The sequence below is a fragment of the Lontra canadensis genome, unplaced genomic scaffold, assembly GCF_010015895.1.
Source record: "Lontra canadensis isolate GAN:19392208 unplaced genomic scaffold, GSC_riverotter_1.0 scaffold227, whole genome shotgun sequence".
Taxonomy (NCBI): Eukaryota; Metazoa; Chordata; class Mammalia; order Carnivora; family Mustelidae; genus Lontra; species Lontra canadensis.
Genome location: NW_022631221.1, coordinates 390627 through 418293, shown reverse-complemented (window position 1 = coordinate 418293; position 27667 = coordinate 390627). Strand labels below are relative to the sequence as shown.

Here is a 27667-nt window from a genome sequence, read left to right as displayed (position 1 = left end):
ACAGACGTCTGTCTCGGCGTGGAGGCCAGCGGGTCACCCAGAGCCCTGGCGGAGAGGAGCGGAAGTGGGTGGAGCGCCGGACCCCGCAACACCAGCCAGGCGCGCAGATAAATCACGGACGCAAACTGCACTGACGTTCGGCGCTGGCACCGTGTGCCAAGTGCCGACGCGGACAGTCAAGTTCTGGGAAGAGGAATCTGATCCGGGCGAGGCGGCGGCGGTGCGGACTGAAACCCACCCGAGGGGGGCGGGGAGGGCTGGGAGCCTGCTCTCCCTGCGGGCGCTTCGGGCACTTACGGAATTCTTACCTGGCCCGCGCCCAGCCCGAGGAGGCACTGGCATCTCCGCTTTACAGGTGAGAGAAGCAAGGCTCTCCGCAGCTCCTCGGAGCAGCGTGAGGACTCAGCTGGGGTTCCAAGCCCTGCTGTCTAACACCAAACCCTTGCCCCTTGCTCTCCTCTACCCAGCTCGAGAAGGTGTCTGCAGGAGTGACCCAAGCACATTACAAAGCACACGACTTCCCAACTTCGGTGAGGCCCTGCCCGCACGCCGGAGGGAACAGGAGGTGGCGGTGCGGGGTAGAGCGGGGCGCGAGGGGTGGGGGTGGGGAAACGCAGAGGCCGCATCCCGGCCGAGCGACCCGCGGGGACCTTCCGGGCGCGCGGAGCCCGGCCCTCCAGCCGGCGCCCGCACTGATTGGCGCTCGCGGTCGGCCTCCAGCTAGCTCACCTGCCCCTCCCAGCCAATCGGGGCCACCAGAATTGGGACTGTCGCGGGGAGCTGGAGGGAGATGCTGCCGGCAGGAGGCTGAGCCGCCCTCCCCGCCGAGTTCCCGCCGGGCCCGCCCCAGCCGCGAGTCCAAGGCGCAGGCTGCGCGCCCCGCGACCCTTCGGCGCCGCGCTTCCCGCCCCGCGCGCTTTCGGGCAGCGGGTCCTGGCCGGGGCGGCTCGGCGCCTTTGCCGGCTGGAACGCGCCCCGACGGCGCCCGGAGCGGCGCGCCGACGCCACCTCCCCGTAGCCCTCCGTCGCGCGCCCGCCCTCGCCGGGAGCCCCCAGTCTGTGCCAGCCCCGGGGAGTGGGTGGGGCCGGCCCGGGGCAGCCCCGCGGAGGCAGGATGTTCACGTCCAAGTCCAACTCGGTGTCGCCCTCGCCGTCCCTGGAGCAGACTGACTCGGACGCGCTGGACATCAGCACCAAAGTGCAGCTCTACGGTGTGCTGTGGAAGCGGCCCTTCGGGAGGCCGTCGGCCAAGTGGTCCCGGCGGTGAGTGCGCCTCCTGCGCCCGGTGAGAACCGCCTGGGGAGGGAGCCCGGGGCCTGAGAACCCTGTACCATTCTCGCTATTACCGTCGGTCTCTGACTTCCTTGGTGACCTTGGCCTCGCCCTATCTCACTCCTACCTTGGCTGTCCCTGGAAGATGTGGATCTCAGCTGGGACCCGGGCCATCCCTGTCGGAGTGCTGGCCCACCTGGGGTGGTACCACTGGCCCGGGGACGCCGGGGATTCCTCTATGGAATGCATCTAAGTCTGAGTGGGGAGGTGGGGCATGGGCCGAAGAGGTCATGGCCGTGGTAAGTGCCCATCTGGGTCAGGTTAGGTCAGACTCTGCCTGGGAGGGAAAGATAGCCATTCAAAGATATCCTCCTGGGATCCCCACGGACAATCCCATCATCTCCACAAGCCCTCCTCTCCCGCACTTCACCCTGTGCTAGCTCCACCGTGGGCTTCTGAAAGACTCCGCCAGGAGAGAGAGGAAGGGTGAGGAAAGGTCTGTGCCTGCCCTTGGTGGCAGTCATGTGGCAACACCTCCAACTCTCCCTTGAACTGATTTTTAGAAATCTGAACCTTAGGGAAAAGTCTGCAGTGCTCCGGCACAGAAGCCCGAGAGGAGGAACTGAGCTGAGGCAGAGATGCGCGGAGACTGAGGGGGCAGGGGAGAGGATGGAGGTCCTGTCCCAGGGATCAATCTGTAGGAAGGGGTGCTAAAGGGGGTCAGAGCAGCCCCAGCCCTGGCTTTCAGTGCAGGCTTCCCTGTCCACAACTCAGAGGGGACTCCCCAGATGCCAGGCAGTAGCCACTTTCCACTTACAAAGGGGCCCAGGAGGTCCAGGAGGAAGGGGCTTCTTACAGGAGGGAGGTATTGGAGGGATGCCTCATAGCCCTGAACTTGCGGGAAGCTCCCCGCGCTGGCTGCAGGAACAATGGGCCATCTTCTGGACAGTTTCCACCCTCAAGCCAATCTCAGTTCTGAGATTTGCTATTAGAATGGTCGCTAGAGCTCAGACCCTGATCCAGCCTCTCCCTGGAGGTGTGACCCTGCAGGGAAAGGAGGAGTGTGTCCAGACTCTCTTTCCCATCTCCCCGGGAGTCTGTCCTGGAGCAGGGCCTCAGATATCCCAGAATCACAGATCGCAGAGATGTGGCAGTGGTTGGTTCTGATGTTCTGTTTTGATGAGTAATATAATATTTCTATAAGACCCGTAGAACAAAAGGATCCATGGAAGGTGTTTCATGATTCACGGAGCTGGTTTCGCCTGCCTTTGTTGGTTCTGCCAGGTTTCTCTCTGGGATTGAGTGGGAGCTAGGTTTCTCTCATTCCTCCAAAATAAAACTTCTCTCTCATCCCCTAAACGGAGGCCCGGGGCAACGCGGAGGGCATCTTCTGGGGGGCTTCCAAGGTTGGGCTAAGGAGCAGTTCCTGGTCTTTAGCAGGGCACCCTGGTGGGGAAAGGGAGTGGGAAGGTTGCTTGTAAATTCAAGTACCATCATCGCAGTGACCCCCATGCCCCTCTATTCTGCCTTCGTTTCTCCCCGCAACTACTGGTCCCACCCCATCCGGTCTGGCTCCTGCCCTGAGTCTGGGTCTCATCCTCCAAGACCTTTCTTGCCAGCCCCTTGCACTTGATCACATCTTTAGTAAATACTAGAGGCCTGTGAACCCCAGGCTCTATCTCCTAGCCCCCCTCACAGTGGTGGGGACCCAGGCCCTGTACCCACAGTTGTTTTCAGGGTTAGGAGGTGTCAGGGGCAAAGGATCCCAGCTCAAAGCCCATTGGGGGCGCCAAGGGAGGCCTGGGAAGCTTTAGCTCCCCCCACCCACCCCATACTCTCCATCAGCAGCCCCCACAGCTGCTCCAAAAACCGAACAGCGTGTGCTCTGTAAATACAGCTTCAGCTTAAGTCCGCCAGCCTCCTTCTGAGGGGGCTGTCACCTCTGTTACCTTCTTTTATAGGAATTCTGGAGCTGCCACTTTACAAAGAGTCCCCCTCCCCTGGGGTTCAGGAAACAACTAACAGCCTACCTGCTGTTTGGGGGTGGAGGAGACCTGATGCTAAGCTTAGCCCCCTCTTGCTTCCCCGCAGGGCCCCCTGGGCCCCAGTTCCCCATTTGTGAAATGGAGTCTGGACTTGAGCTAATTAGTGGCCACAGGAAGGCTTGGGGAGGGGGCAGCCTAGGCCCGCCCCTGCAGAGCCTTGCCATTAAGGCGATCGATCGATGCCCTGGCTGGGGCAGCTAAGGGGAGGGGGCCTGGAAAGGCTCCCGCAGCATCAATAACAGGCAGGATGGAAACAGCGGTGGCCGGCTGGGTTCTATAAAGCCTCTTCTGCTCAGTAGCTCAGGACCCATCTCAGGGCCTTTGCCTCCCAACCATACCCAACCCGAGCAGCCCTGCCCTTCCTGGGGTGGGAAGATGCCCTCAAGCTAAAGGATCCGCTTTCTCCCCAGCAGCTACCAAAGGGGAAAGGAATCAAAACCTTACTTAGAAGAGAGAAGAGAACCTGGGAGAAGTGTCTAGAGGGTAAGGTTGATGACTCAGTGCTCCCTTGTCTGTGAGCAGTGGAGATGCAGAGGCTGTTGGCAAAGACCAGGAGGAAAGGTGCCAAGAGTGCCTCAGCCTCAGCCAGTGTCAGTTGCTGCAGGTCTGGACCCACAGGCAGGCCAGCCCTCCCAGGGTTCAATCCTCTCCCCAGCCTCTAGTCCCTGTCCCAAACCCTTCTGAACAAATGCCAAGGCCCGAGCCCCTGATGAGGAGGGCCCAGTCAATTCCTGCAGCAGGGCCTTCTATAGAGCCCTGGGTTCCTCCTTTCCCCCATATAAGGTGGCTAGTGGGGCGAGCTAAGAGTCACTGTCCACTAAGTGCCAGGAGAACCGTGAGACGGTGGCCCCACTTCCCAGATCTCAGGGCATAACCTGCCTGGGTGTGGAAAGATCGTCTGTGGTCACCGTACCAAAAAGATCTGGGGGAGACTCTATTCCCACAGGGATTTGGGTCTGGGAGTTTCATCAGTGGCCCCGAGTGCTGTTTCCTAGCGATGATGTCACCACGCGGAGCCGGCCCCCAGGCTGAGGGGAAGACCTAGCATGTCAGCGGCACACGCCAGGCTCAGGCTCTCGTGGCAGTGCGACTTGGTCTCGCTTTCTGGCTGACACAGAACTCCGCACAGCTGGCTGCGCGAGGTGTCCCACGGGCACAGCTGTAGTGTTACTGCTCGTCTTCTCCCAGCTGGAAGGTGACTGTGCACTCCTCTTCTGATCATCGACTTGGGTCCTTCAGGCTTCATCTAGTGCCGCAGTGTGGTGGGAGGTGGACAGGGGGCAGCTGAGGATCTCTCCAGATCCTTCGGTCTGTTACCCCTGCCCCTTTTGGAGGTGGTGGCATCCAGATTCCCCTGAGCCCTTAGGTTAAGGAGGTGGGCACCGTCTCACAGCCAAACAATGCAATACCAGCCTTTCATTCCGGCTTCACTGACACGTGATGATTCACGGGAACTTCTTTTTTTTTCTTTTTTTAATTTTTTTTATAAACATATAATGTATTATTAGCCCCAGGGGTACAGGTCTGTGAATCGCCAGGTTTACACACTTCACAGCACTCACCATAGCACAGACCCTCCCCAATGTCCATAACCCTACCACCCTCTCCTGACCCCCCTTCCCCCAGAAACCCTCAGTTTGTTTGTGAGATTAAGAGTTTCTTATGGTTTGTCTCCCTCCCGATCCCATCTTGTTTCATTTATTCTTTTCCTACCCCCCAAGCCCCCCACATTGCATCTCCACATCCTCATATCAGGGAGATCATATGATAGTTGTCTTTCTCCAACTGACTTATTTCGCTAAGCATAATACCCTCTAGTTCCATCCATGTCGTCGCAAAAGGCAAGATTTCATTTTTTTGATAGCTGCATTGTATTCCATTGTATATATATACCACATCTTCTTTATCCATTCATCCGTTGATGGACATCTAGGTTCTTTCCATAGTTTGGCTATTGTAGACATTGCTGCTATAAACATTCGGGTGCATGTGCCCCTTCGGATCACTACGTTTGTATCTTTAGGGTAAATACCCAGTAGTGCAATTGCTGGGTCATAGGGTAGCTCTATTTTCAACTTTTTGAGGAACCTCCATGCTGTTTTCCAGAGTGGCTGCACCAGATTGCATCCCCACCAACTGTGCAGGAGGGTTCCTCACGGGGACTTCTGAAAGGAAGCGGTTACCAGTGCAAACGAGCCGTGCTTCCCTCGGCCCCCAAGCCCAGGAGCTAGGCCTCGTGGCTGCTGACGACCTGTTTGAAAATGGGCCTCCCCGGGGCACCTGGGTGGCTCAGTGGGTTAAAGCCTCTGCCTTCGGCTCAGGTCACGATCCCAGGGTCCTGGGATTGAGCCCCGCATCCGGCTCTCTGCTCAGCGGGAAGCCTGCTTCCTCCTCTCTCTCTGCCTGCCTCTCTGCCTACTTGTGATCTCTCTCTGTCAAATAAATAAATAAAATCTTTAGAAAAAAAAGAAAATGGGCCTCCCCGGAATAGGGGTCAGACCTCAAGCAGGGCCCACGAAGGCAGTTCAGGACTTGGAAATATGAAAGCAACTTCCTTTGAGAGCAGCTCTGGCTGTGCTGGAAAGCAAACCTAGGCTTAGAGGCCGGCGCTCGGAGTTCAGGTCTGGGCCAGCAGGGGACCAGCTGCTGAGCCAGGCCAGGGGCCCTGCCCCATCTCACCTCACGAGCCACTGCAGTGGAGGTGGGTCACGCTGTGGTTTTTCAGCTGTGTTCCGTGGAGGACTCTAGAGATCCCTTGATCGTACCACAATGGGGTGGGGCTCCCAGGCTCTGCCCACTTCTGCCCAGTGCCTCTGCACTCCGATCGGTATTACATAGTAACCTTGTCTTTACTGTATTGTTTGAAGAATTGAGCTACCATTTGTGAAAACTCCCTTGGACTTGATGATGTCTGCGTAAACTCCAACTTGTCATTCCTGGTGCCCTTCACAGCGAGGTTTCTTGCTGTCCTGCTGTCCACACAAGTGACATAGGCCAGGACAAGCGTCCCCGGAGCCCACCGGGTCACTTGGCATGAATAGAAAGGGACGTACGCTGGGGGCTGTGTCCTTTCTTACCTTCCTTCTGTCACTGCTGAAAAAGGACACTTCTGACAAGCTATCCTTCCCCTGCTCTAGGATTTACCTGGCCCCAAACACCACACACCTGTTCTCAGTGCCCGAGAGTCTCAGGGATAAGGGAGACAGCGTGCCGGTCTATTCTGGAAGTTTGTGCCCAGGGAAGAAGGGGCAACCAGGCTGGACATCCGCCTTCCGGTGAAACGTAACCCGTGTGTAGCTCACCTGTCTACTGGTCTCCCGCTGCCCTCTTGAGAGTGAGTTAACTGACCCGAGGTCTGATCCCACATCCTGAGGAAACCCACACCTGCCCCAGGACTTCTGGTAATCCTCAGGGAGCTCCAAACGCTTATTTCCCAAGGGGTCTTCTGCAGCTCAACTCATCCCTCCGTCTCCCCACCCACCTTCTCCACCCCCGCAGGGACATACCCACCTTTCACACAAGGTATTTGCGAAGAGAAGGTTTGGCAAAGAAAACGACGGAAGAGGCATTTAAATCACAGAAGTGTGAACCCTGTCTCATTGAATGCTGGCTCCCTGTTTTCCCCCCCAAGGCTTCCAGACACCCCATCTTGCCACCCCTGGAGATGGGATTGTTCACCACTGTCTCTTGACACTGTAGGACCCAGACTGTCACATCTGCCCTGGGTCCTCTCTCCTCTGCACTCCCCCATCAACCTCCTCCCCACTGCCCTCCAGGATTTCCCCTGGCTCCAACTTGCTCTCGCTCTGTGCTCCAAGGCCCTTTCCGGTCCTGACTCCCAAACTTGACTTTTGCCTTTCCAAAGAGTAAGGAGCTCAGCAGAGTGGATCCCTTTCTTAAACAGGATCTGCCCAACTTTGAAGATACCCGTTGGTCTAAGTGTACTGCCTGCCCTCTCACTTCCAACTGGATTGACCATGAGGCCAGTGTTGACCATGAGGCTCTGGTTGAGCCCTCGTTGTGTTCAGAGCACTGAGGAGGGGAGTAAAAGGTGGAGACAAAGCTTAGGAAATCCCTCCCAGATTCCCTTGTTTGTACTGGATGGCACTGGTGTCCACCTGGTCACCTAAGCCGGCAGCTGCCCTCATCAGCAAGAAGCAGCCCCACCCTGCTCTGGTCCCTGCTTCTCTCTTTGACCTTCACTCACCCCCTACTATCTTTCCCCAAACCCCAGCCTACCCCTTTTCTATTCATCTGCCAGTAATACCAGACATGTTTTGTTGACCTTGAACACATGATTCTTTACATGTGCTGTTCCTTCTGTCTGGAATGCATTTCTCCCTTTGCCTTCCTCCCAGAGTCCTGAGATACTCCTATTCAGCCTTCAAAACCCTGCTCAGTTGTCACCTCCTCTGAGAATTCTCTTCACTGGACACCTAAACCATCACTTCTCTATGGTCTATACTCTTCTTGTACCTCATACAAACTGGCAACGTCAGCGTGTATCTGCGTGCTTTACAGTGTCCCAGGGTGTGCTGGTGCTTGGCACCGGTGCCTTATAATCATCCCAGCTCCCTCACTTACCAGCCGTGTGACCTAGGGTATATGACTTAACTTCTCTGCGCTCATTACCTTGCCTCACTCATGTGAGGAACGAATGAGTTAACACACATAATGATGTTACCAGAACAGCGCCTGGTGCAAAGGAGAGGCTCGATAAGCATTAGCTGTTTTTTTAAAGGATTGATTTCTACCCGGTCTCTCCTGTACTCATTCGACTCTCAGCTCCTTGAGGGCAGGGAGTCAGAAAGCCCCAGAGGCCCGCTGAGGACTTGGCTGTACCCGGTGATTCATTAATGCCTCCTGACCTGAGCTGACCGGGAGCTTGCCATCCGTCCTCCGAGATGAGTTCTAGGAAAACAGCCACTGCAAGCAGGAGGGATCGGGAGGGTCAGGCTGAGCCATGAGGACCGGCCATCCCAGAGCACAACAGTCCAGAACATCAGCTGTGTCAGTGGACCGAGCCGACTTCCCAGTCTACCCCTCCCTTGCTGCTTGATCTCCCTGTGCCTCCACTAAGTCACCAGCATCCAGAAGCACAAATACCTCCATCTCTTAGAGTCGCTGTGAGAGATAGAAAAAGATAATGCCAGTGAAATACTTGCCAAAGTGAGCGTCCTGGCACCTTGCAAATGATCATTTAGCTGGACATGCAAATACCATCCTTTAGGGCCTAAGAGAGGAGGCTGTGGCCTTGACCAGACCCTTCCCCTCACACGCTCTGGGCTGCACCCCGGTGGAGTGGGGCTCACTAGCGGGGCTGCCAGGGAGAGGCCTGGGACTGCAGACAGAGCTCCGGTCAGGCCTGAAGTTGTTCCTGGATGGAAGGCTGCTGCCCGTAGGAGCCAGTGGGGTGGCAGGGGAGATGGGAACAGAGGCCGGGGCAGCCTGCCGCAGACCCTAAAATATAAATAATAATAAATAATATTTATTATAACCACAATAAATAATAACAGCAGTGATAAAACTAAGTATTTATTGAATATTTACCATGTGTCACAATATACTACGTCTTTATGTGAACAAGCTCATTTACTTATCCCGAAAACCCTAAGAGATGTAGGTGCTATTATTGTCCTCGGTCACACTTGGACCTGAGGCCTGGAGAGACCAGGTGACTTGCCCTGGCCACACAGCTGGTACGTGACAGAGCTCTGACCTGGGGCTCCCCAGCCTCAGCACCTCTTGCCTCCGGCTGGTTTCCTGCCTGGTGCGGGCATGAGCAGAAGCGGCTCCGCACGAGGGGCGGTGTGGGAAGTAGGAGCAGGGACTGTGGTCTGCAGGCTCCTGTCCCAGCTGCATCTCTGCCCAAGCTGGGTGACTTTGCCCACGTTATTTCTGCTGTGGGCCTCAGTTTCCTCATCTGTCAAATGGGAGCAAATCTGTCTTCCAGGATTGTGACCTCGATCAAACACTCAGGCACACTCAGAACACTAATCAGGGGAGCCAGCACACGAGAACAGCTAAATAATGGGGGTCGTCTCGGCCCTGGCATAGTCTGCCAACTCCACAGGGCACAGAAGGAGATGCCTCTGGCTCACAGTGAGAATGAGAGTGTCTGGGAGCAAGGGGAATTTGAAGAAAGGGACGGGAAGAAGTGTCCTTCTGTGCCGGGCCACTCAGGTTCTGGGCTCTCACCTGCTGAGAGGAAGCTGGGCGTCATCAGTGGGAGCAAGGGCTGTCACTGAGACAGGTTTATGAATGAAGGTGGCTCCTGGGACCTGGAAGTGTACTGGCCGAATGCACCCTTTGTTGGGCGATACTCACCCCTGCCCTCCGCGGAGTCGCTCTCCTCCAGGTTCATGCTGGCTCCTCTCCGTTGACCTTCACACCCACCCAAACCAAGCTGAGCAGAGCTGACGCGAGGCTGGCCTTGGTGTGCATGGTGTGTGGACCCTTCATGGGCCCTGTTATCGGGTCGTGCTACAGCCATGCTGTGAGCCTCACGATTCCTTCCAGAGCCCCACTTGCTTCTCAGGGCCTTTGCACCTGGGGCTTCTCTGCCGGGAGCATCTTCTTAAATGTCACCTTCATGATCAGGCTCTCCCTGAGCACCGTGTTTAATATCGAAACCCCCACCCACCACTCACCCCGTTACTTATCCCACTTTATTTTCCCCCGAGCATTTGTTGGTATCTGGTACGTGGACTTTCTCTCTTGCTTACTTACCGTCTGCCCGCCCATGCACACATACTCAACTATAAGCTCTATGTGTCTCTCTTGCCCACAGTTCGCTCCCTAGCACCGAGTACAGTGCCTGGCACACAACGGGAGCTCAGCAATGAGTCTTCACAGCGGCCCTGAGAGACAAATATTTGCACCCCTCATGTTATAGAGAAGCTTTGAAAGGGAGGCTGAGCAAAGCTGAGAGCTTGCCTGAGATCGTGGCTTGAGGGATGGGGGCTGTTCGACGCCAGAGCCCCTGTTGTCTCCCTGCCCATTGTGGCCAGTGACCATCCACCTGTTGTCCCTCCTCCCCAGCTACGTCCCTGGCACAGCACTGTACCCTCGGTGGGGAGGGGACTCCGGAAGTGTCAGGAAGGAAAGAGCTATTTGTCTTTGTTAGGCTGCCGTAACAAAACACCAGAGACGGGGCAAATAGCCACTTAAACTGTTCCAGCTCTTCTGGGGTAGGTGTTATCATCCCCATTCCACAGGTCAATAAACTGATGCTCAGAGAAGTGAGCTAACTTGTCCAGGGTCCCCCAGCTGGGACATGCCAAGTCTGTCCGGTGCCAAAGCCTGTGTTCTTAAGTACCCTGTGAAGTTTCTCAGAAACCAGCAGGGGGCCTCTCCCTTGGCCTGTGGATCAGAGAGGGCATGCCCCTGCCCCTCAGGAGCCCAGCATCCCCTCAGGACAAGATGAACACCTGCGCATACGGGCGCTAAGGGCCCAGCACACGACCCAGTCAGCAAGGGCAGGAGGAGCTGGGATGGCACTGTGGGCTGGGCAGGTTCCCAAGGAAGGGGGATGCCAGATGAAAAGCAATAGGCAGGGCTTTCCGGGGAGGATGGCACAATCTCCTTTGCAGGACTGTACAAAATGTAGTCAGGTGCGGGGTGGTGAGGTCAAGGTCAGTGTTGGCTTGGACAGAGAGGCTGAAGGGCAGAAGTGGCGGGAAACCCACAGGGGTCAGGTGCTGGAGGGCCCAGACTGTCCCTGCATCTGGGCAGAAGGTGGTATTGGTGTCCTTTCTCCATCATGGGCAGAGAGGCCTGGGGGAGGAGGGCACTGGCAGGATGTCCACAGCTCCATTCGGTGTTTGTCTGGTCCAAGAGGGTCGGTATAAATAAAGAACTAGGATTGGCGATGGGCTCACACCACAGGACAAAGCTGAGCTTCTCTTTCCTGGGAAAGGTGAGGTGGCAGCTGTGGGTGCCCCGGGGACCCTCTCCCTGCAGTTGCGGCCTCAGGAAAGGTCACGTGGCCGGTGGGCCTTCATACCCACATTCCATGCCATCGCCAGTTTCATGATTACTTGTCAGAAGACGCATCTTGGGATCTTACACAATCCGTTAGTAAGGAGGGAGGCCTCCCAAAGCTCTGTGTTTCCTAGAAAAGAGAGGCTGAGAGGCAGAAATGGTGAGAAAGCTTTCTTCTTTCCCTCCTCCCCCCTCTCTTGGGGGAGACCCTAAGCGACTAGAGCTATGGCTCAAGGGGTTGAAGATACCAGAGGGGAAGGATTACAGGTGCCCTCCTGTGCCAAGAGTGCCAGTGTGGCAGGAGGGAGGTAGCCAAACATGGAGGCCCGTTGTGGGCATCCCACTTCCGCTTCCCACTGGGGCGAGGGCCAGGCCGTTCGGTGGGTGACTGGCCAGCTGAGGCCTTGGCCCAGATGGGGAATGTGAGTTGGTGATGAGTCTGAGCTGGTGTCCCCAGGGTGGCAGGACCTCCGAGGCCTTCTTACTGTCCCAAGAAACCTCATGCCTTCCCTCCTGGTTGCCTCTTCTTCCCACCACCCACTCTAGGTTTTTCATCATCAAGGAGAGCTTTCTTCTTTACTACTCTGAGAGCGAGAAAAAGAACTTTGAAAGCAATAAATACTTCAATATACATCCTAAGGTGAGGCATTCTCCCCGCAGGGCCACAGGGGGGAGGGTCTCGTGGGGACAATGGGGGAGCATATCCTGTAAGGGTAGACCTTCTCTCTTCTTGCTCTGGTCTAGCAGAGAGTCTGGAGAACAAATCCTTCCTGGGGCACAAGACTCCCTGCCTCTCCTGGGCTGGCCCCCACCCTCCTGTGCCCCAGAGCCTGCCCCAGCCCTTCCTCTTCCTTTTGGGAGTCAGTCTGGCTCCCAGCCTGGGGTGCTGGGCAGGACCTGGCTTTGGCTGAGGGCTCCCAGAGGCCTTGAGTGACTTGGGCGGGGTGGGGGCTGCCTATTCTGGTTCTTTCCCAGGGCGTCATCCCCCTAGGAGGCTGCCTGGTGGAGGCCAAGGAGGAACCCAGCATGCCCTATGCCATGAAAATCTCCCACCAGGACTTCCATGTGAGTAAACTCTCCCCTTCGCGTGGACTTAGCAGGGCAGACCAGCCTCTCCAAGGACCTCCAGACTCCCTAGGGGCAGCCTGTCCAGTGGCCTGGCCTGGGAGGGTGTCCATGTCCTAGGGATGTGTGATGGAGGAGCAGAGCTGGGCCCTTGGGGCCTTGTGGGTGGTCTCTGACGTCCCGGGAGTGGCCTCCCCTCAGGGACACCTGTGGCTCCTCTTCCTGGCAGGGCAACATCTTGCTGGCTGCTGAGTCCGAGTTTGAGCAGACCCAGTGGCTGGAGATGCTACAGGAGTCCGGGAAGGTGTAAGTGCTCATAGGCAGGGGGACAGGTCCCGAAAGGGAATGGTTATGGGTTGGGTCCACCCTGATCTCCTTGCCTCTCCACTGGGATCTTGGGTGGGTACTGAGACCCCAGGAAAGGACAGGGTAGGGAGAAAAATGGCTGGGCCTCCTTGGAAACAGAGCTGTGGATGCTGGTTAGGGTGGGGAAGAAAGGCCAGGCCAGGTTTAGAGCATCTGCAGGGGGATCTGCTAAGTGGGCTTTGAGTACAGTGAGCTTGGCCTGTCTGGAGTCACAGGTGGCAGACGTGGACAGCACTTGTCCTGAACTCCTGGGAGCAAATCCAGCATCGCTCGGGGGATTTGGCTGCCTCCCGACACCCATCTCACTTCCCCAAGCCCACAGTGAATCCTGGCACAGCCTAACGCTGGTGCTTTGTAAACCAGAGTCCAGATCATAGAAATCTCCAGCCTAGCACGATCTGTTTATACATAAACCCCTGTCCTGGCACCTGCCTGTTCACGCCGGGTCATGCTTTCAGTTCAACAAATAACACTGAGCGGGCCCCACACCAGGCCCTGTGCCTGGGGGTGGCGCGCAAGGGTGTGGAAGGAGCCTGGGAAGCAATCTCTTCCCTGCTCCGCAAGTGCTGCTGGCCCTGTCCACGGTGGCCCACTTCGCAGCCTGGGCCAGCCTCCAGGGACAGTAACCGATCGATGCTGGTGGCGTGCCCAGAACCATGGGTGCCGGAGTGAATGGGGCTGGGATTCTGGAGGAGACGGGATGGGCGAGCGCAAACCATGCCCAGTCTCCTTCTCTGCCAGCCTTCCGTTGTGACGATTTTGTTTCTCTTCTCTTCTCTGTCCCATCTGCCCTCCCTCCCCAGGACTTGGAAGAATGCCCAGCTGGGAGAAGCCATGATCAAAAGCCTGGAGGCCCAGGGGCTGCAGTTGGCCAAGGAGAAGCAGGAGTATTTAGGTTGGCTAGAGGGATGGACCGGAAGCTGAGGCTCCCTAGGTAGCAAGAACTTTGGGGCCAGGGATTAGAGCCGGGGCTTGGCAGTGGAGCCGGGGGCAGGGCTTAGCGAGCTATAGGGAGCCACAGACCAGCTGGAAGCCTAGAGGCTTTGACCTTGTAACCTGTGTCCTTTTGGCCAGCATGACAGGGGGCAGGAGGACCTGGTGGCCAGGAGCCTGAGCTCTGGCCACAGCTTTGCCCCTTCTCTGTCAGCTGTGTGTCCCCACGCAGTGTAGCCCCCATAAGCCTCAATGTCCTCATCCTTAAAATGGAGACGAGAATAGTCCCTAGGTTTCAGAGGTGGCGGAGGGCCAGGGCAAATGAGAACATGCCTGAAAGTTCTTATTTCTTGCCCACATGGTATGGGCCCCATAAATGGAGTTGATGTTATCCTGCCGTGGGTCCCCAGGTCCCGGATTTGCCCCTAATCCCTCCTACCTGCCAGCTCACTTTAAACCTGACCTTGTGCTGGTGACTGGCTGGCCAACATGTTCTGTTTGGGAAAGAAGGTGAGACTGGGGGTTTGATCCTTTACCTGGGATCCTCTCCCCTGCCACCTCCTTAGACACTTGGGACATCAGCACTGGTTCCTTAGACAGCCCTGTCCCCCCAGGACCTGCCCTCCCCCACCGCCAGACACTAGTGCAGAGGGGTGGTGATCTGAGGAGCAGCACAATTAACAGCACTTCTAGGGGGGTACAAACACCCACCTGAGCTTCTGAAGATGAGGCCATCCTTGCCTTATGAATGCATAAACAGGGACAGTGAGTAGAAAGGAGGGTGGCAGCTGAGGCCAGCACGGTGGCTTCCAGCCCCAGGAGCTGGCTCGGCTCTCTGGCCAGCCTGGGCATGGCAGGACGGACCGTTTCCCTGGGAGATCCTGGGAATGAAGGAGGTTCCTGGAAGGCACCGGCCCCTTCCTCTCCGGAGCTGCAGTGAGCTTTCTGTAAGAGGGTGCGTGCTTGCTTTGCAGACAAGCTGATGGAGGAGACAGAAGAACTCTGCCTTCAGAGGGAGCAGAGAGAGGTAGGTGCGATGGGCTGCTCGGCACGGCTGCCCCTCCCCAGCATGTCCCACTCTGGTGGCCCCTTCGTAGACTGGCCTGTGTTTCTGGCATTTGGGAATCATGCTGGGGAGCAAGGCCCCCAGAGAACTCGCTGGAAAGTCAGCCAGGTGGAGCAGAGAGGCCATGGGGTGACAGTGCTTGGGGCTGGCTCGGGCTTCTTGTCAGCAGTGTATTTCTTCTTGCCAGTGCCCAGGGACAAAAATGAAAAGCGTAGGTGACCACTTTCTAGAGAGAGTCATCCCCAAATTGTATGAGCTATGTCAGTAGGTAACGAGCTGCTTGTCACTGGTGATCTTTGCGGGAGGCTGGCATGGCCTCTGTGATCTGGAGAGGGGCTTCTGCATATCGGGGTGATTGCATTGGATGATTTCAGGGGTTCCTTCCTTCTCTAAGTGACACAATGAAGTACCAAAAAAGCCAAGCTAATGGGACATTAGCCTGGGGCAGCCTGTAGAGAAAGGGAGACCCTGACCTCATTGAGGACAGGGAGCCACTGAAGTCCCCTTCATTTAGAATCTCCATGCAGCCTTGGGCCTTGCCTGTCCCGAAGGGCCATCAGCACGCCTGAAGGTCAGAGACGGGGAGTGTTTAGCAATACAGACTTGGAGCGAGGCTGCCTAGGTCTGTGTTTGATCTTTACTGCTTCTAGCTGTGCAACCTTGGACAAGTTACCTACCCTCTCTGAACGTCCCTATTCTTACATGAAAAATGGAGATCATGGAACCCATCTTCTCAGGATGCTGTGAAGATTAAGTGAGATGTTACATATAAAATACTTGGCACATAGGGCTGAGTGAATACCTATGTTTGTCAGTATCATGCTCAGATTATTATTAACTAGGGGCCCATCCCGCATGTGAGCTGTCCGAGGCCTGAGGCTACAGAGTGGCCTGCCCACAGGGGGAGTCCGATTCAGCCCACTGCTCTTTGTCCCCTTGATTTTCCTTGTCCTCATGGGGCCGGGCCTGTCAGCCCCGGCTCAGTGCCCGCCTCTGTGACTTTCCTCTCGCCAAGCATCTTTCCTGACCACCCCTCCCTGGGCTCTGAGGCAGACCCTACAGTCAGGACGCATCACCTCCCTGGAGCAGCCTGAGTATTCCCTGGGCCCAGACCACAGCTGGCCAGGGATGAGAGCTTGATAAATGCAGGATGACTCAATGAGTGAGCGTTTTTGATTCTTATAATTTCACATTACATCTTGATTTTCATCCACTGGGACGATTCATCCTCATTTCTCTCCCCCCCCCAAAATGGTATCTGATATTCTTGCCCACTCATCCTTCCAGCTGGACTTGACACTCACTTTGTCAATGCACAGCAACAGAAAGAAAACCAAACCAAACCAAACACAAAACAAAACCCCAAAGCCAGTGGGGATTTGTATTAGGATTGCGTGGATTTGAGGATTGGCCTCGTGACAGCGCTGAGCCTTCTCCCACCCGGCGGGTGTGTGGGTCTCCCTGTGTCCCTGCTGTCATCCAGGTCCTGTGTGAGACTCTTGGCATTTTCTTCACACAGTTCTGTCACTTTGAGAAGCGGGACTTCCGGTGCATTGTCAGCAACCTAGAGACAGATAATTGAGGAAGCCAGAGGAAGGGATGGAATGACAGACACAGCCACCGGCAGGGAGAGAGACAGACTTATCCATCAGAGAGGCTAAATCTGGGGCAGCAGTCAGCCAGAGGAAAATTTAGACACTCTATCTAGGTCTTTAGGCAGGAAATGAGGACAGCGGAGACCCACCGCACGCCGGCCTCACTTAAAGCCATAGCACGTTGAAGGAATGAGGCCTGACAGCTGTGAACTCCCTGGTTTTGTGGCCCAAGATATGAATGTGACTCCCTCCGGCCCAGCCGATTCCCACAGCGAAGGTGGCTGTGGGCGGGCAGAAGGAAAAGGTCCAGGGCCAGGAGACTCAGATTGGAGTCTCAGCTCCATCACTGACTGCGTGGCCTTGGGGCCTCAGTTTCTTCATCTGTGATGCTCTGATGAGTTAACGACTGTGCCCAGCTCCTGGGTTGCCGTGAGTCTCAGTGACTAGAAGTTACAGAGTGCGTCAGGGACGCCCAAGGCCCTCTCAAGGTGTGTGCCGTGTGTGGTGGGGCCACACGATCCTCCATCAGGAAGAAAGACCCTGGGACTCTAGACATGTAAGCAGAGAGTGTAGGTGGACCCCGCCCCACCGGGGCTCATCTGCCCTGGGGGCAGGAGGCCATGCCCTTCCCTGGGTGCAGGTCCCTCCAATGTCCCTGGCTCCCTGTGACCTCATCTCTCTCATCCCCTGGAGCAGGGCAGCCTGCCTGCCTTTCCTTTTCTGGCTGAACTCTGAGAGCTCGGCCTTGCCTGTGAGCAGGTGCACGGGAAGTTAGAAATGCCCAGGGCCCGTTAGGCAGGCATCTTGCCACGCAGGCTGCTCCTGGTCAGAACAGACTCTGGGTGTTGGAAAGAACCTTCCACTTCAGGGTGAGGTTCTCTGCTCACCTCCCTGATGGATGATATCCTGATTCTGTCATGGGTAACTCACAAGCTCTGGAGCTATTCTCTGCCTTATTGCTCTGTTGTTTGAAAGCTCTTCCTTCCCTTGAGCTGGAATTTGCCTTCGGGTGACTTCTCTCCAACCCTGATCTCCTACACCTTAGGTCAGGCGCCAGGGTCAGAGGAACAAGCCCTAGACGGCGTAGACAGGCTTCAGCTGCTGCAGGTAGGTCTTGGCTGACCTCAGCCTGTGGCAGGGTTGCTCCAAGTGCTCAGACCCTCTTGGCTGCAGGAACAGAAGGTTCTGGATGCTCCGGGTTTATAGATTCTGCTGTCATCCAGGCTTCTCAGGCTATACCTGGGTATCAGTTTTAGTTAAGACTCACACAGGTGAAGTGAAAGGTGGAAAAGAAGTGAGCGACTGGGAAGAGGTTTCTATTTCTTTGTCCTCATTAGTCCGTAACCTTCTTGTCAACAGTAGAAATCATGCTCTCTGCAGAACAGCCAGAAAACAAACGTGATCCTCGGTCCCACAGTCAACGGACAACGGCTGCCAACATTTTGGTATTTTTCTTCAGTCTTTAAAAATACATACTATTGTAGGGGCGCCTGGGCGGCTTAGTCAGTGAAGCATCCGGACTCTTAGTTTCAGCTCAGAGTTGTGAGATCGAGTTCTGCAGTGGGCTTCACACACAGCATGGAGTCTAGCTGACATTCTCTCCCTCCACCTGCTTGTGCTCTCTTTCTCTCTAAATAGATAAAATATTTAAATATATATATATTTACCTATATAAATATATATATTATATATTTTTATATATATATTATTCTGATACATATTTTCAACATAATAGGATATTCAGTTTTATTTATTTTTTAAAGATTTTATTTATTTATTTGAGAGAGAGTGAGAGAGAGAGCATGAGAGGGAAGAAGGTCAGAGGAAGACTTCCCATGGAGCTGGAAGCCCGAGGCGGGACTCGATCCCGGGATATTGGGATCATGACCTGAGCCAAAGGCAGTTGCTTAACCAACTGAGCCACCCAGGTGTCCAAATATTTGGTTTTATAGCCCGCTTTTTCATGATACCTTCATTAACATTGTACCTTTGGCAAGTTTTCATGTCATTCAACATTCTTCGAAAACTTCATTCTTTATGACCACATACCGATTCATCCAATGTGATGTTCCATTTAACTACTCTTCTGTCTTTGGATACCTAGACTGTTTTCACTAATTTTTTTAAGATTTTATTATTTATTTATTTATTTGACAGAGAGAGAGAGAGAGAGAGAAAGATCACAAATAGGCAGAGAGGTGGGGAGAAGCAGGCTCCCCGCTGAGCAGAGAGCCGGACTCTGGACTTGATCCCAGGACCTTGAGACCATGACCTGAGGCAAAGGCAGAGGCTTAACCCACTGAGCCACCCAGGTGCCCCAGACTGTTTTCACTATTTTAAATTATGGCACAGCAAACATCTCTGTACACTTAACTCTTGGTCTGCTGTCTAATTGTTTAGGAGAGATTCCAATGGGGGAAATCATTGAGTCTGAGCAAGAAATTTTAAGACTCCTGATGCATATTGACAAATTGCTTTCCAGAAAATTTGTACCAGCTTTCACTCTCCCCAGCAGTGTGTAACCATTTCCTTCTTGCTCTACGCTGCTACCTGCGTTTGAGTCCTTCCTTCATCATTGACTAGCTATGGTGTGGGGAAAAGGGAACAAGTTTCCTTGACCTTTAGTTACCTCCGCTTTTCTCATCTGTAAGATGAGGATAAAAATATTATCCACTTTCAGAGCTGTTATGAGGATTAACTGAGTTAATACGTGTAAAGTACTTAGAACAGTAAGCTCACAGAGAATATTATCCATCATTGTAATTATTATCACATACAAGACCTGTTTCAGAATTCCCTTTTCTGTTCCTTTGAATTGCTGTCTATCCGTGAACAGATACCACACAGTTTTGGTTTATAATACCATCTATCCTTTATTAAGCACTGACTATGTTGCAGACAATTTGCATAGATTAACTCATGTGATCTTCCCTTTAACCCTACAAGGTAGTACTGCCCATCTCTAAGAGTAGATCCCATACCCTCTCTTCTCTCTGCACTACATCCAAAGTCAGTCGAGACCATACCTCTGGCTTCATTTCCTGTGTGCGTGCAAATGACTCCCCATTGACAGGTGCAGTCCCTTTTCTCTGCTGAGCTCCAGCCCCTTAATATCCAACTGTTGATGTCACATCTCCAGCCAGATGTCTGAAAAGTACTGCAAACTCAGCAAGTCCAAGGGCACTCATGATCTTCCCCAGCAGAGCTAGTGGTCCTCGAGAGCTCCCTATCTCAAGGAATTCACCACCATCCATTGTTGGTGCAGACTGGAAACCCGGGAGTCATGCCTCTCCCAAGGTCTGATAGCATTGCCCCCACAAGCTCTTGAACCCGCCTGGCCACTTCTCTACATTTCACTGCCCTGTTCTGGCTCACATTACCAGGTCTTGCTGGACTAAGGCAGTGGCCTCCCACCTGGGTTCCTTGTATCCCTCCAGGCCCCTCTTCATCCCTTTTCTCCATGCTGTAGCCAGAGTCACAGTTCACAATGAAAGTCAGATTCTGTTGCCCGCCTTCTTCGCCTACTCCTTGCCCAAAATCTTGCTCTTGCTCAGGAAAAAAGACCCAAATCGCCAGCATAGCCCAAGGCCTTGTGTGGCCTAGACTCCTCCCACCCACCCTCACTCTGGGCCCAGCTGTATGAGTCTGTCTTGCTTCTTTCGGGGCAGGAGGTTTCCGAAGGGCCTTTGCACATACTGATCCTCCTTCCTGGTATGTTCTTCCCTCTTATCCACCTTCTGCTCCCCCCACTAGTCATATCCTCCTTCTTGTCCAAGGCAGCTTTCCATAGGCCTGTGTCCCTGTCCTGCACATCACGGGCCTTGGTTTGTAAACATATTATCGTGTGTACTTATTTTATTAGTTTCTGATTCTTGCTTTGAGCTGGAAGCTCCGTGAGAACTGAGATGTGTCTGGTTTTCCTCATCTTCACATCCTCAGTGCGGAGCCTGGCAGGTGCTTGGCAATATTAAGCACCCAATAAATATGTGCAGCATGAATGAATGAAACCATTAAAAAAAAAAATCTCATTGGGATTTTTACTGAAATCGCATTGAGCCTGTAAATTAACTGGGAAGAACCTTTACTATAATCTTCCCAATCAGGGGCCTGCATTCTTTTCAAAAGCTGGGGATTTAGAAATAATGCAGTGAAGCATGGTGGGCAGGGATTATCTGGCTTGGAGGAGAGGAGACTTGGGGACAGAAGAGCCGTCCCCAACACCTGAAGGGAAAACGGATCAGTCTTGTTCTATTGATCTGAGGGGAGAAGCCGGACCTGCCGATGGATGTTACGAGAAGGCAGCTTTGGGCTCAGTTGGCCCAGGTGGATGAAATGGGCTGCCCCTTCTCCTAGGTGTACTTGGAGGACTCAGGGTGTCCACAAGTTGGCTGTGTCCTTGGCTTTGCCAGTCTTCTGTTTTGCTAAGCGCCGTTCCCCAGCTCTTCCTTTGCTGGCTGGGATCTTCAGGGTTCAAGGCTGAGGAATGGTAGCTGAGGACAGCAAGTTCCCAGCAAGGGAGGCAGATGCTGAAGGGAGAGAGCGTGGTCCAAGGACAGAGGCGGCGACAGGAGCACTGGAGGGAAGTTTTGCTCCATCAACAAGAGTCAGCCCTCTCCTCTGAACCCCACAAAACTTGTGGCAAATTCTGGGCCCTTCCTCAATGCATCTGTATTTGTAGCTTTCAGAGAGGGCCCATGCTGAGGTTGAACCCGGAAGGAAGAGCTGTGAGCAGGTTGTTCTGGAGCGAAACAGGCCGTCTGAAGGGGCGAGTTCCCTGTCATGAAAGCCGCTCGAGCAGAACCCGGTCCATCTCTTGGCAGGAAAACTGATCCAGGGATTCGAGGGTCTGACGAAGACAAACGCGCCTTTTAAGTGCCCTTGACTGTAGAGGGCTCTGATTCATGGGTTCCCGTTTCTCTGACTGTTGCCCAGCACTCAGTGTGGGCCGGGCCCGTGGTTACGGACTCAGGTGGGAAAAGCATGTATCGCACAGACCTGGGGCCAATGCAGGGAGGAGGGGTAGGAGAAGCCAGATGACTGTTTGGGCGTGTTATCTTCAGGAGCATTGGTTCACTCTCTGGTTCTTAGAGGCGTCGCCAGGGTCTGCTGGCATCTGAAGTGCCAGAAAATTCTATCTTCCCGCAGTGTGAACTGTGGAGGAGCAAAGCAGTTGTCGTAAAACTGCTAACAGCTAAGCTTCTCTCCAAGCGCACCCTGCAATTCCACCTGCCAGTGAGGCCTGGGAAAACGGGGCCCGTGGAGGGCACATACTTGCTGGAAAAAGACAGTGCTGGCCAGCATTCCTGACAGCACAAGTCTGGCCCTGCCTGGGGGCCTGCCCGGCACTTTCTGGCTCTCCCGTGCCCTTTGGGCCGAGCACAGGGAAAGTTGCAGCCACTGGGCTGCTTTCTAGAAGCCCCGAGGAAAAAAGAGCCCTGATTTTCTGCCTTTGGGGAAATGGCTTTTCTTCGCCACCCTTCACAGATGGCACTCTAGGGATCTTTGATGGGAATAGACACTCATCCCTTTTTCCTCTAGCACTTGAGAGCCGGCCAGCATGCCTGAGGGTGTTAGCGACAGGAGTTATCTGGCAGAGTAGATGTCTAGAATGATCTCCACCTCCAGTCCCAGGGAAACAACTTTCTAAACCCTGGCGGCAGCAAGCTCAGTGTGTCTGATAAGGCCAAACCCCTCACAGACCTTAGGTTTGTTGAGACTGGGTGTCGCTGAGTGGGACCAAGCCTCCTTGGGACTTGCCCCCGAGTCTGATCCCATAGAGCCTGGCCTGGACTGCATCCCAGGGGGCTCCTGGACAAGAGCAGTGGTTCCGACCTCAGGAGTCCTTCACTGCCCATGACTCTTCTCTTCCCCTCTGGTTCTCCTCAGGAGCTTGAACGCCTGAACCAGGTGCTGGAAGCCGAGAAGCAGCAGTTTGAGGAGGTGGTGCAGGAACTGAAAATGGAGCAGGAGCAGATCAAAAGGTGGGGGTGGTGCCCAGGAAGGGGTGGGAGGGAGGTGCGCCTCCGACAGAGGGTGAGAACCCATGTTTCCCGTCAGGTCTGGGGAGCTCTCGGCCAGCAGAGCCTCACTACATGATGGCTTGGTTTGGGTCTCTCTTACCAGTGCTCCAGGCCTCAGGGTAGCCCAGAAGGAGCTGTAGACCCCACACAGACTGGACGTGAGGCACGGGCAGGTGCAGACCAGCGCTCCCTCCCCACCAGCAACAATCCCCTCTTGTCTCTGTCAAGCCTCTGTCAAGCCTCTGTCAAGCCTTCCTTACCCAGGGGCAGACAGGAGGTGCTATTAACCAAGACCCCCCAACATCCCCTCTTCTTGTTCTGGCTAATTCTGTCCCTTGGGATCTTTAGTCCTGGGTATGGTTTGCAAACCCAGTCACCCAGTTGCACATTCCAATCGTGTAACAGAATGAGAATCTCTTGAAGGTAGGGCCCAGAGAGCTGTATTTTCAAAAGCTCTCCAGGTCACTCTAATTTGGACTATCTATGGATTTGGAGACTAATGCTCTGGGTTCTGTTGTGGGGGTTGTTGTCACCCTCCTCCTCATCATCACTACTGATAATTGGTGTTAGCTCAGAAAGGCTTTTCTTGTAACAACCTTATAAAAGGAAGTCAGTTAGACAATGGCTGCGGGGAAGGAGAAGCTCCAAGAATCTTAACAAGTAAACAGCCAAGCACCTGCTTATCTTCAGAATTGTGCCAGATACTGGAATAGAAGATAAGTTCTCTTATCTTACAGTGAAGGATCTTACAATTTGGTTGGGAAAACCAGACTCACACCCAGGAAACATTAACACAGTAATATATAATCAACCATTAGGAGGCACAGTGCAGACTCCCTGTGTCATCGGAATTAAGGTATACATGTGATCCTCGTGGGCAAAAGAGAGGTTCGATTGAGCTGGACCTTAAAGGATGGGTAGGTTTTCAGAAATTGGGCAGGAGGAAGGGAAACCAGGAGTAAATGCCTGAGGGGGCCCAGGCTTGCAACAAGGTGATTATCACCCCAGAGAGGGGCCTCAGCCATGTCCCAATTCAGAGTGAGTAGGGGTTCTAGAAGGCTCTGTCTGCAGAAGGCAGGAGGTGGGGCCAGGATCGCCATGGTTTCTCCAGTGCTTCTCTCTGCCTGCGGGGTGGTCCTGGGTTTATCCCATCTGACAGACACCTGTGTACCTGGAGCACGTGACTTCAACCCCACTTGGCTGGCATCTCCTTCTTTCAGCCCCAAGTCCCTACAGCTGCTGTCAGGACCCTGCCACACAGAGAGGGACTGGCCTTCCAAGGACCCCTCTGAGCCATATCGGGAGGTGAAGCAGAAGCATTTCTGTGTGCAGAGGGGATTAGGAGGGGAGGTGGGCACAGCCATACCCAGCCCTCTGTCCCTGCAGGGAGCTCGAGCTGACTGCAAGATGCCTCAAGGGTGTGGAGCAAGAGAAGAAGGAGCTGAGGCACCTCACAGAGTCCCTGCAGCAGACGCTGGAGGTGAGGGGCCACTGGACCAATGGTTGGCCTGGAGCCAGGCTGGTTAGTTGGGCCATATAACACTGTTTTCCCAGCAGCATTTCCCCAGAGGGTTCTCCACAAAGGGAACGGGGCATGATGGAGTGCTGATCTAAAAGATTTCTTCTCTGTGGACCAGCGAGCCCGGGAGGCCTAATGCAGGACCCAGAGGAGCAAATTCAAATTTGTCCTGCTGTGACTGTGGCCTTGGGAAATCCAGCTTCTTCAGTGTTCATATATATATTTTTTTAAATAAATTTCTTTTTTTCTTTTCTTTTTCTTTCAAGATTTTATTTATTGGACAGACAGAGATCACAAGTAGACGGAGAGGCAGGCAGAGAGAGAGAGGAGGAAGCAGGCTCCCCGCTGAGCAGAGAGGCCCGATGCGGGGCTGGATCCCAGGACTCTGAGATCATGACCTGAGCCCAAGGCAGAGGCTTTAACCCACTGAGCCACCCAGGCGCCTCCATTGTTGATATTTTTATACCAGATGGAGAATTACTTCTTGTGGCTCATTCACATAGCTGCTCCTGGGTGAAACTGATCATGAAGGGAAATCAACTGTCACATTACCTCCGTTTGATACCACAGAAACTGTGAGGGGGAGGACCAAATGCCAACTCTGTCCCCAGCTCCTCCTCCTTGACTTTCCCTTGGTTGCTCCTCCACACCTTGCACAAAGACACTCTGACCCCTCCTCCAAACCACTGAGCTCATGTGTCCTGGGGAAACCCAGCTCTTTCAGATTCTACACCTTTGCCCAAGCTGTTCCTTCTACACAGAATGTCCTTCCACCTCTTCTCTGCCTGGAGAACTCATCCATCCTTCTAAGACTCAACTCCAGCATCACCATACCCTAGCTTCCCTGACTCTTCCAGGCAAGGGTTTGCTCTGAGCTCTGGGTTCCTGCTGCACTTTGCACATCTGTTATGGGACACTAGGTTGTGTTTTCCAAACTGTGAAGTTCACTAGACTGTGTCTTAAGGTCTCTCCAAACCCAGCACCTAGCAGGAGCCTGGTACATTGCTAATGTTTACTGAATTCATGAATTGCCTTAAAGGCTGCAAGGTTTCTATTTTCTCTCAGCTGACTGGGGCTTTGTTTCTGGTTCTTTTATTTGTTTATCTTTCCACTTCACATCATGATAGATGGTTCTCATGGAGTGTTTCAACTCCAGAACTTTTGGGTAGTGCAAGACCCCAGCCTGATAAATGGGGAAGACGTCTACTTCTGTTCTGGGCTCACTCCTCTTGGGTGTTCTTCATGAGCCCAACACACTCCATCACTTGCCCTTGGAGGAATAAAGACCCCCGAAGGTCATGGTGCCCTTGGGCCCCGGCTGTACAGGTGTCAAGTTCCCTGGAAGCTGCATTGGGCTCCTCCCCGAGTCCCTTGGTGGAGGAGTAACCTTGCCTCTCTGTTAAGGAAATCTTGCTTGACCTTTTATCACCAGGGAAGAAGGAAGATATTTCAGGTGTCTCTCCTAGAAGGTTGAGTGAGGAGGGCATCACTCCCTGAAATTGAAGGGCAGATGAGGGCAGCCATGTTGGAGAGCCTAGATTAGGCTTTTTCTCTTCCCTCCCTCCCTCCATGCCAGGAACTCTCCATAGAGAAGAAGAAAACCCTGGCGATGCTGGAAGAGAATGAGAACCAGCTGCAGACACTGGCCAATCAGAGTGAGCAGCCCCCTCCCAGTGGGGGTCTCCACAGCAACCTGAGGCAGATAGAGGAGAAGATGCAGCAGCTCTTGGAAGAGAAGCTCCTGGCTGAGAAGCGGTGAGAGGCCCTTCAAGCCCTGAGTCCAGTGTGATAACGTTCCTTGAACTCCACACTCACATTCTTGAGTTCTAGCTGGCATTGACCAGATAGATCAATTACTTCCTTTTGCCTAGGACTCAGTTTCCCCATGAGGCAAAGTCAAAGAAAATTTTCACTACCCAGAGCTGACTTGATCATTATCTCTTGCAGTGGTGGGAACCATACGGAGAGGCATTAGGACGATCTAACAGTGCTTTGTCACAGGCTGGGGATGTCTTCATAGCTCCTTTGTACAAATGAGGAAACTGAGCCTAGGAGGGTTGATAGGACTTTCCTGAAGTCACAGAACTAGCAAGACTAGGACCCGAGCCTCTGGTCTTCTGACTCTGAGCCAGGGGCTTCCCCTCACTGTCCATACCACTCCTCTCATCCCCTGGGTGACAGAACCTAGAAAGTTCTGGGGCTCAGGAAGCCTGGGTGTCAGACTTCTCCAGCCAGGTCTCCAGGAGGGGCTGCCCTCCCACTGGAAAGCCCCCTCCATGAGGAAGCACTGAGCACCCCTTCGGCCCCGCAGGATGAAGGAGAACGAGGAGCGCTCTCGGGCCCTGGAGGAAGAGCGGGAGTTCTACTCGACCCAGTCCCAGGCCCTGCAGAACTCGCTGCAGGAGCTGACCGCAGAGAAGCAGCAGGCCGAGCGGGAGCTCAAGGTGTTGGCCAGGGCCTGCGGGCAGCTGCCCGGTTTTGCACATTCCCTCTCACATCCCTTACCCCGCCGCTACCTCAATTATCTCTGCCAGTCTGACCTGCTAGGGGCAGGCGATGGAGCCACCCCTTGGGGAGCAGCTAACCCGCTACTGGGGTGCAGAGGCTGAGTCCCGGCCATCGGGTCAAGGGCGCCTACCCTAGACAGGATATGGTAACTTCCATCCAAGTCCAGAGGCAAGCAAGCTCTCTTGATGGGTGGGGTGGGGGGAGGTGACCAGGGAAAGCTTCCACCGGAGATGGCAACTGCTCCCCAGGACCCCTTTTTGTCTGTTTTCCCTCTCCCCGCCCCAGGCCGAGGTGAAGGTCCGCATGGACCTGGAGAGGCGTCTGCGGGAGGCAGAGGGGGCCTTGCGGAGCCTGGAACAGGGGCTCAACTCCAAGGTGCGGAACAAAGAGAAGGAGGAGAGGATGCGGGCTGACGTGAGCCACCTGAAAAGTAAGGCGCAGCCCTCGGGCTCAACCCCCGCGGGAGTCCAGACCCTGCGGAGCCGGGATCCCGGCAGGGAGCGCCGCACGGGGCCCGGGGCGCATTAGGCGGTCCAGAGCTACCGAGGGAGTTTCTTCTCCAGGCTCCTGCCGCAGGCGCGTCCTGGGCTAGGCTTCCTGGGGCTCTCGCACCCGGGTGGGGGCGCGGCGGGGAGTTCCGTGCCCTGCCCGGGCGGGTGGGCGGGGAGGCGCGTGTTTGCGGCTGAAGCGGGAGCCGGGAGCCGGGCCGGGGCCGGGCGGGAAGGATGCAGCGGCACTGTGGCCGCAGGATTCTTCGAGGAGTGCATCCGGAATGCGGAGCTGGAGGCCAAGATGCCGGTCATCATGAAGAACTCCGTGTACATCCACAAGGCGGCCACTCGCCGCATCAAGAGCTGCCGCTTCCACCGGCGCCGCTCCAGCACCTCCTGGAATGACAGTGAGTGCGTCTGTCCGCGCGCCCCTGCCAGGGTGGGAAGTGCTGATCCAGCTTGGAGGCCGGACTGGGCAGCCTGGACCTGGCTCCCCCGGCCTGGCCTCGGGCATCTTCCAGGATTCCCGGAGCTCCGGTGGGTGCCGAGAAGCTTGTGGGGTGGGGAGCGAGGGTGGCGGGCTGGGGAGGTCCCTCGGAGGGGGGAGGCTGCTCACGGGCTCCCTCTCTCCAGTGAAGCCGTCCCAGTCTTTCATGACCTCCCAGCTGGATGCCAACAACATGGAGGAGCTAAAGGAGGTGGCCAAGAGGCTCAGCCGGGACCAGCGCTTCCGAGAATCCATCTACCACATCATGGCAAACCAGCCAGGAGCACCGTTGGTGGTTCCACGGGGTGGGAAGTGAT

General features: G+C 54.8%; 1 protein-coding gene across 2 annotated transcripts; it reads left to right on the top strand.

Annotated features, from left to right (window-relative positions):
- The first annotated feature begins 254 nt into the window (after positions 1–254).
- On the top strand, positions 255–27667 carry PLEKHD1 (pleckstrin homology and coiled-coil domain containing D1). Of its 2 annotated transcripts, XM_032849397.1 has the most exons (14): positions 255–355; positions 468–530; positions 11847–11940; positions 12276–12365; positions 12595–12671; positions 13535–13626; positions 14639–14691; positions 22212–22306; positions 23732–23825; positions 25441–25619; positions 26176–26308; positions 26658–26802; positions 27121–27270; positions 27497–27667. In XM_032849397.1, exons 4-14 carry the CDS (start codon positions 12327–12329, stop codon positions 27664–27666), a joined length of 1227 nt encoding a protein of 408 aa, XP_032705288.1. In that variant the 5' UTR covers positions 255–355; positions 468–530; positions 11847–11940; positions 12276–12326; the 3' UTR covers position 27667. The 2 variants fall into 2 exon arrangements, with proteins under 2 accessions (XP_032705288.1, XP_032705287.1); XM_032849396.1 differs by lacking the exons at positions 255–355; positions 468–530 and adding an exon at positions 1056–1263.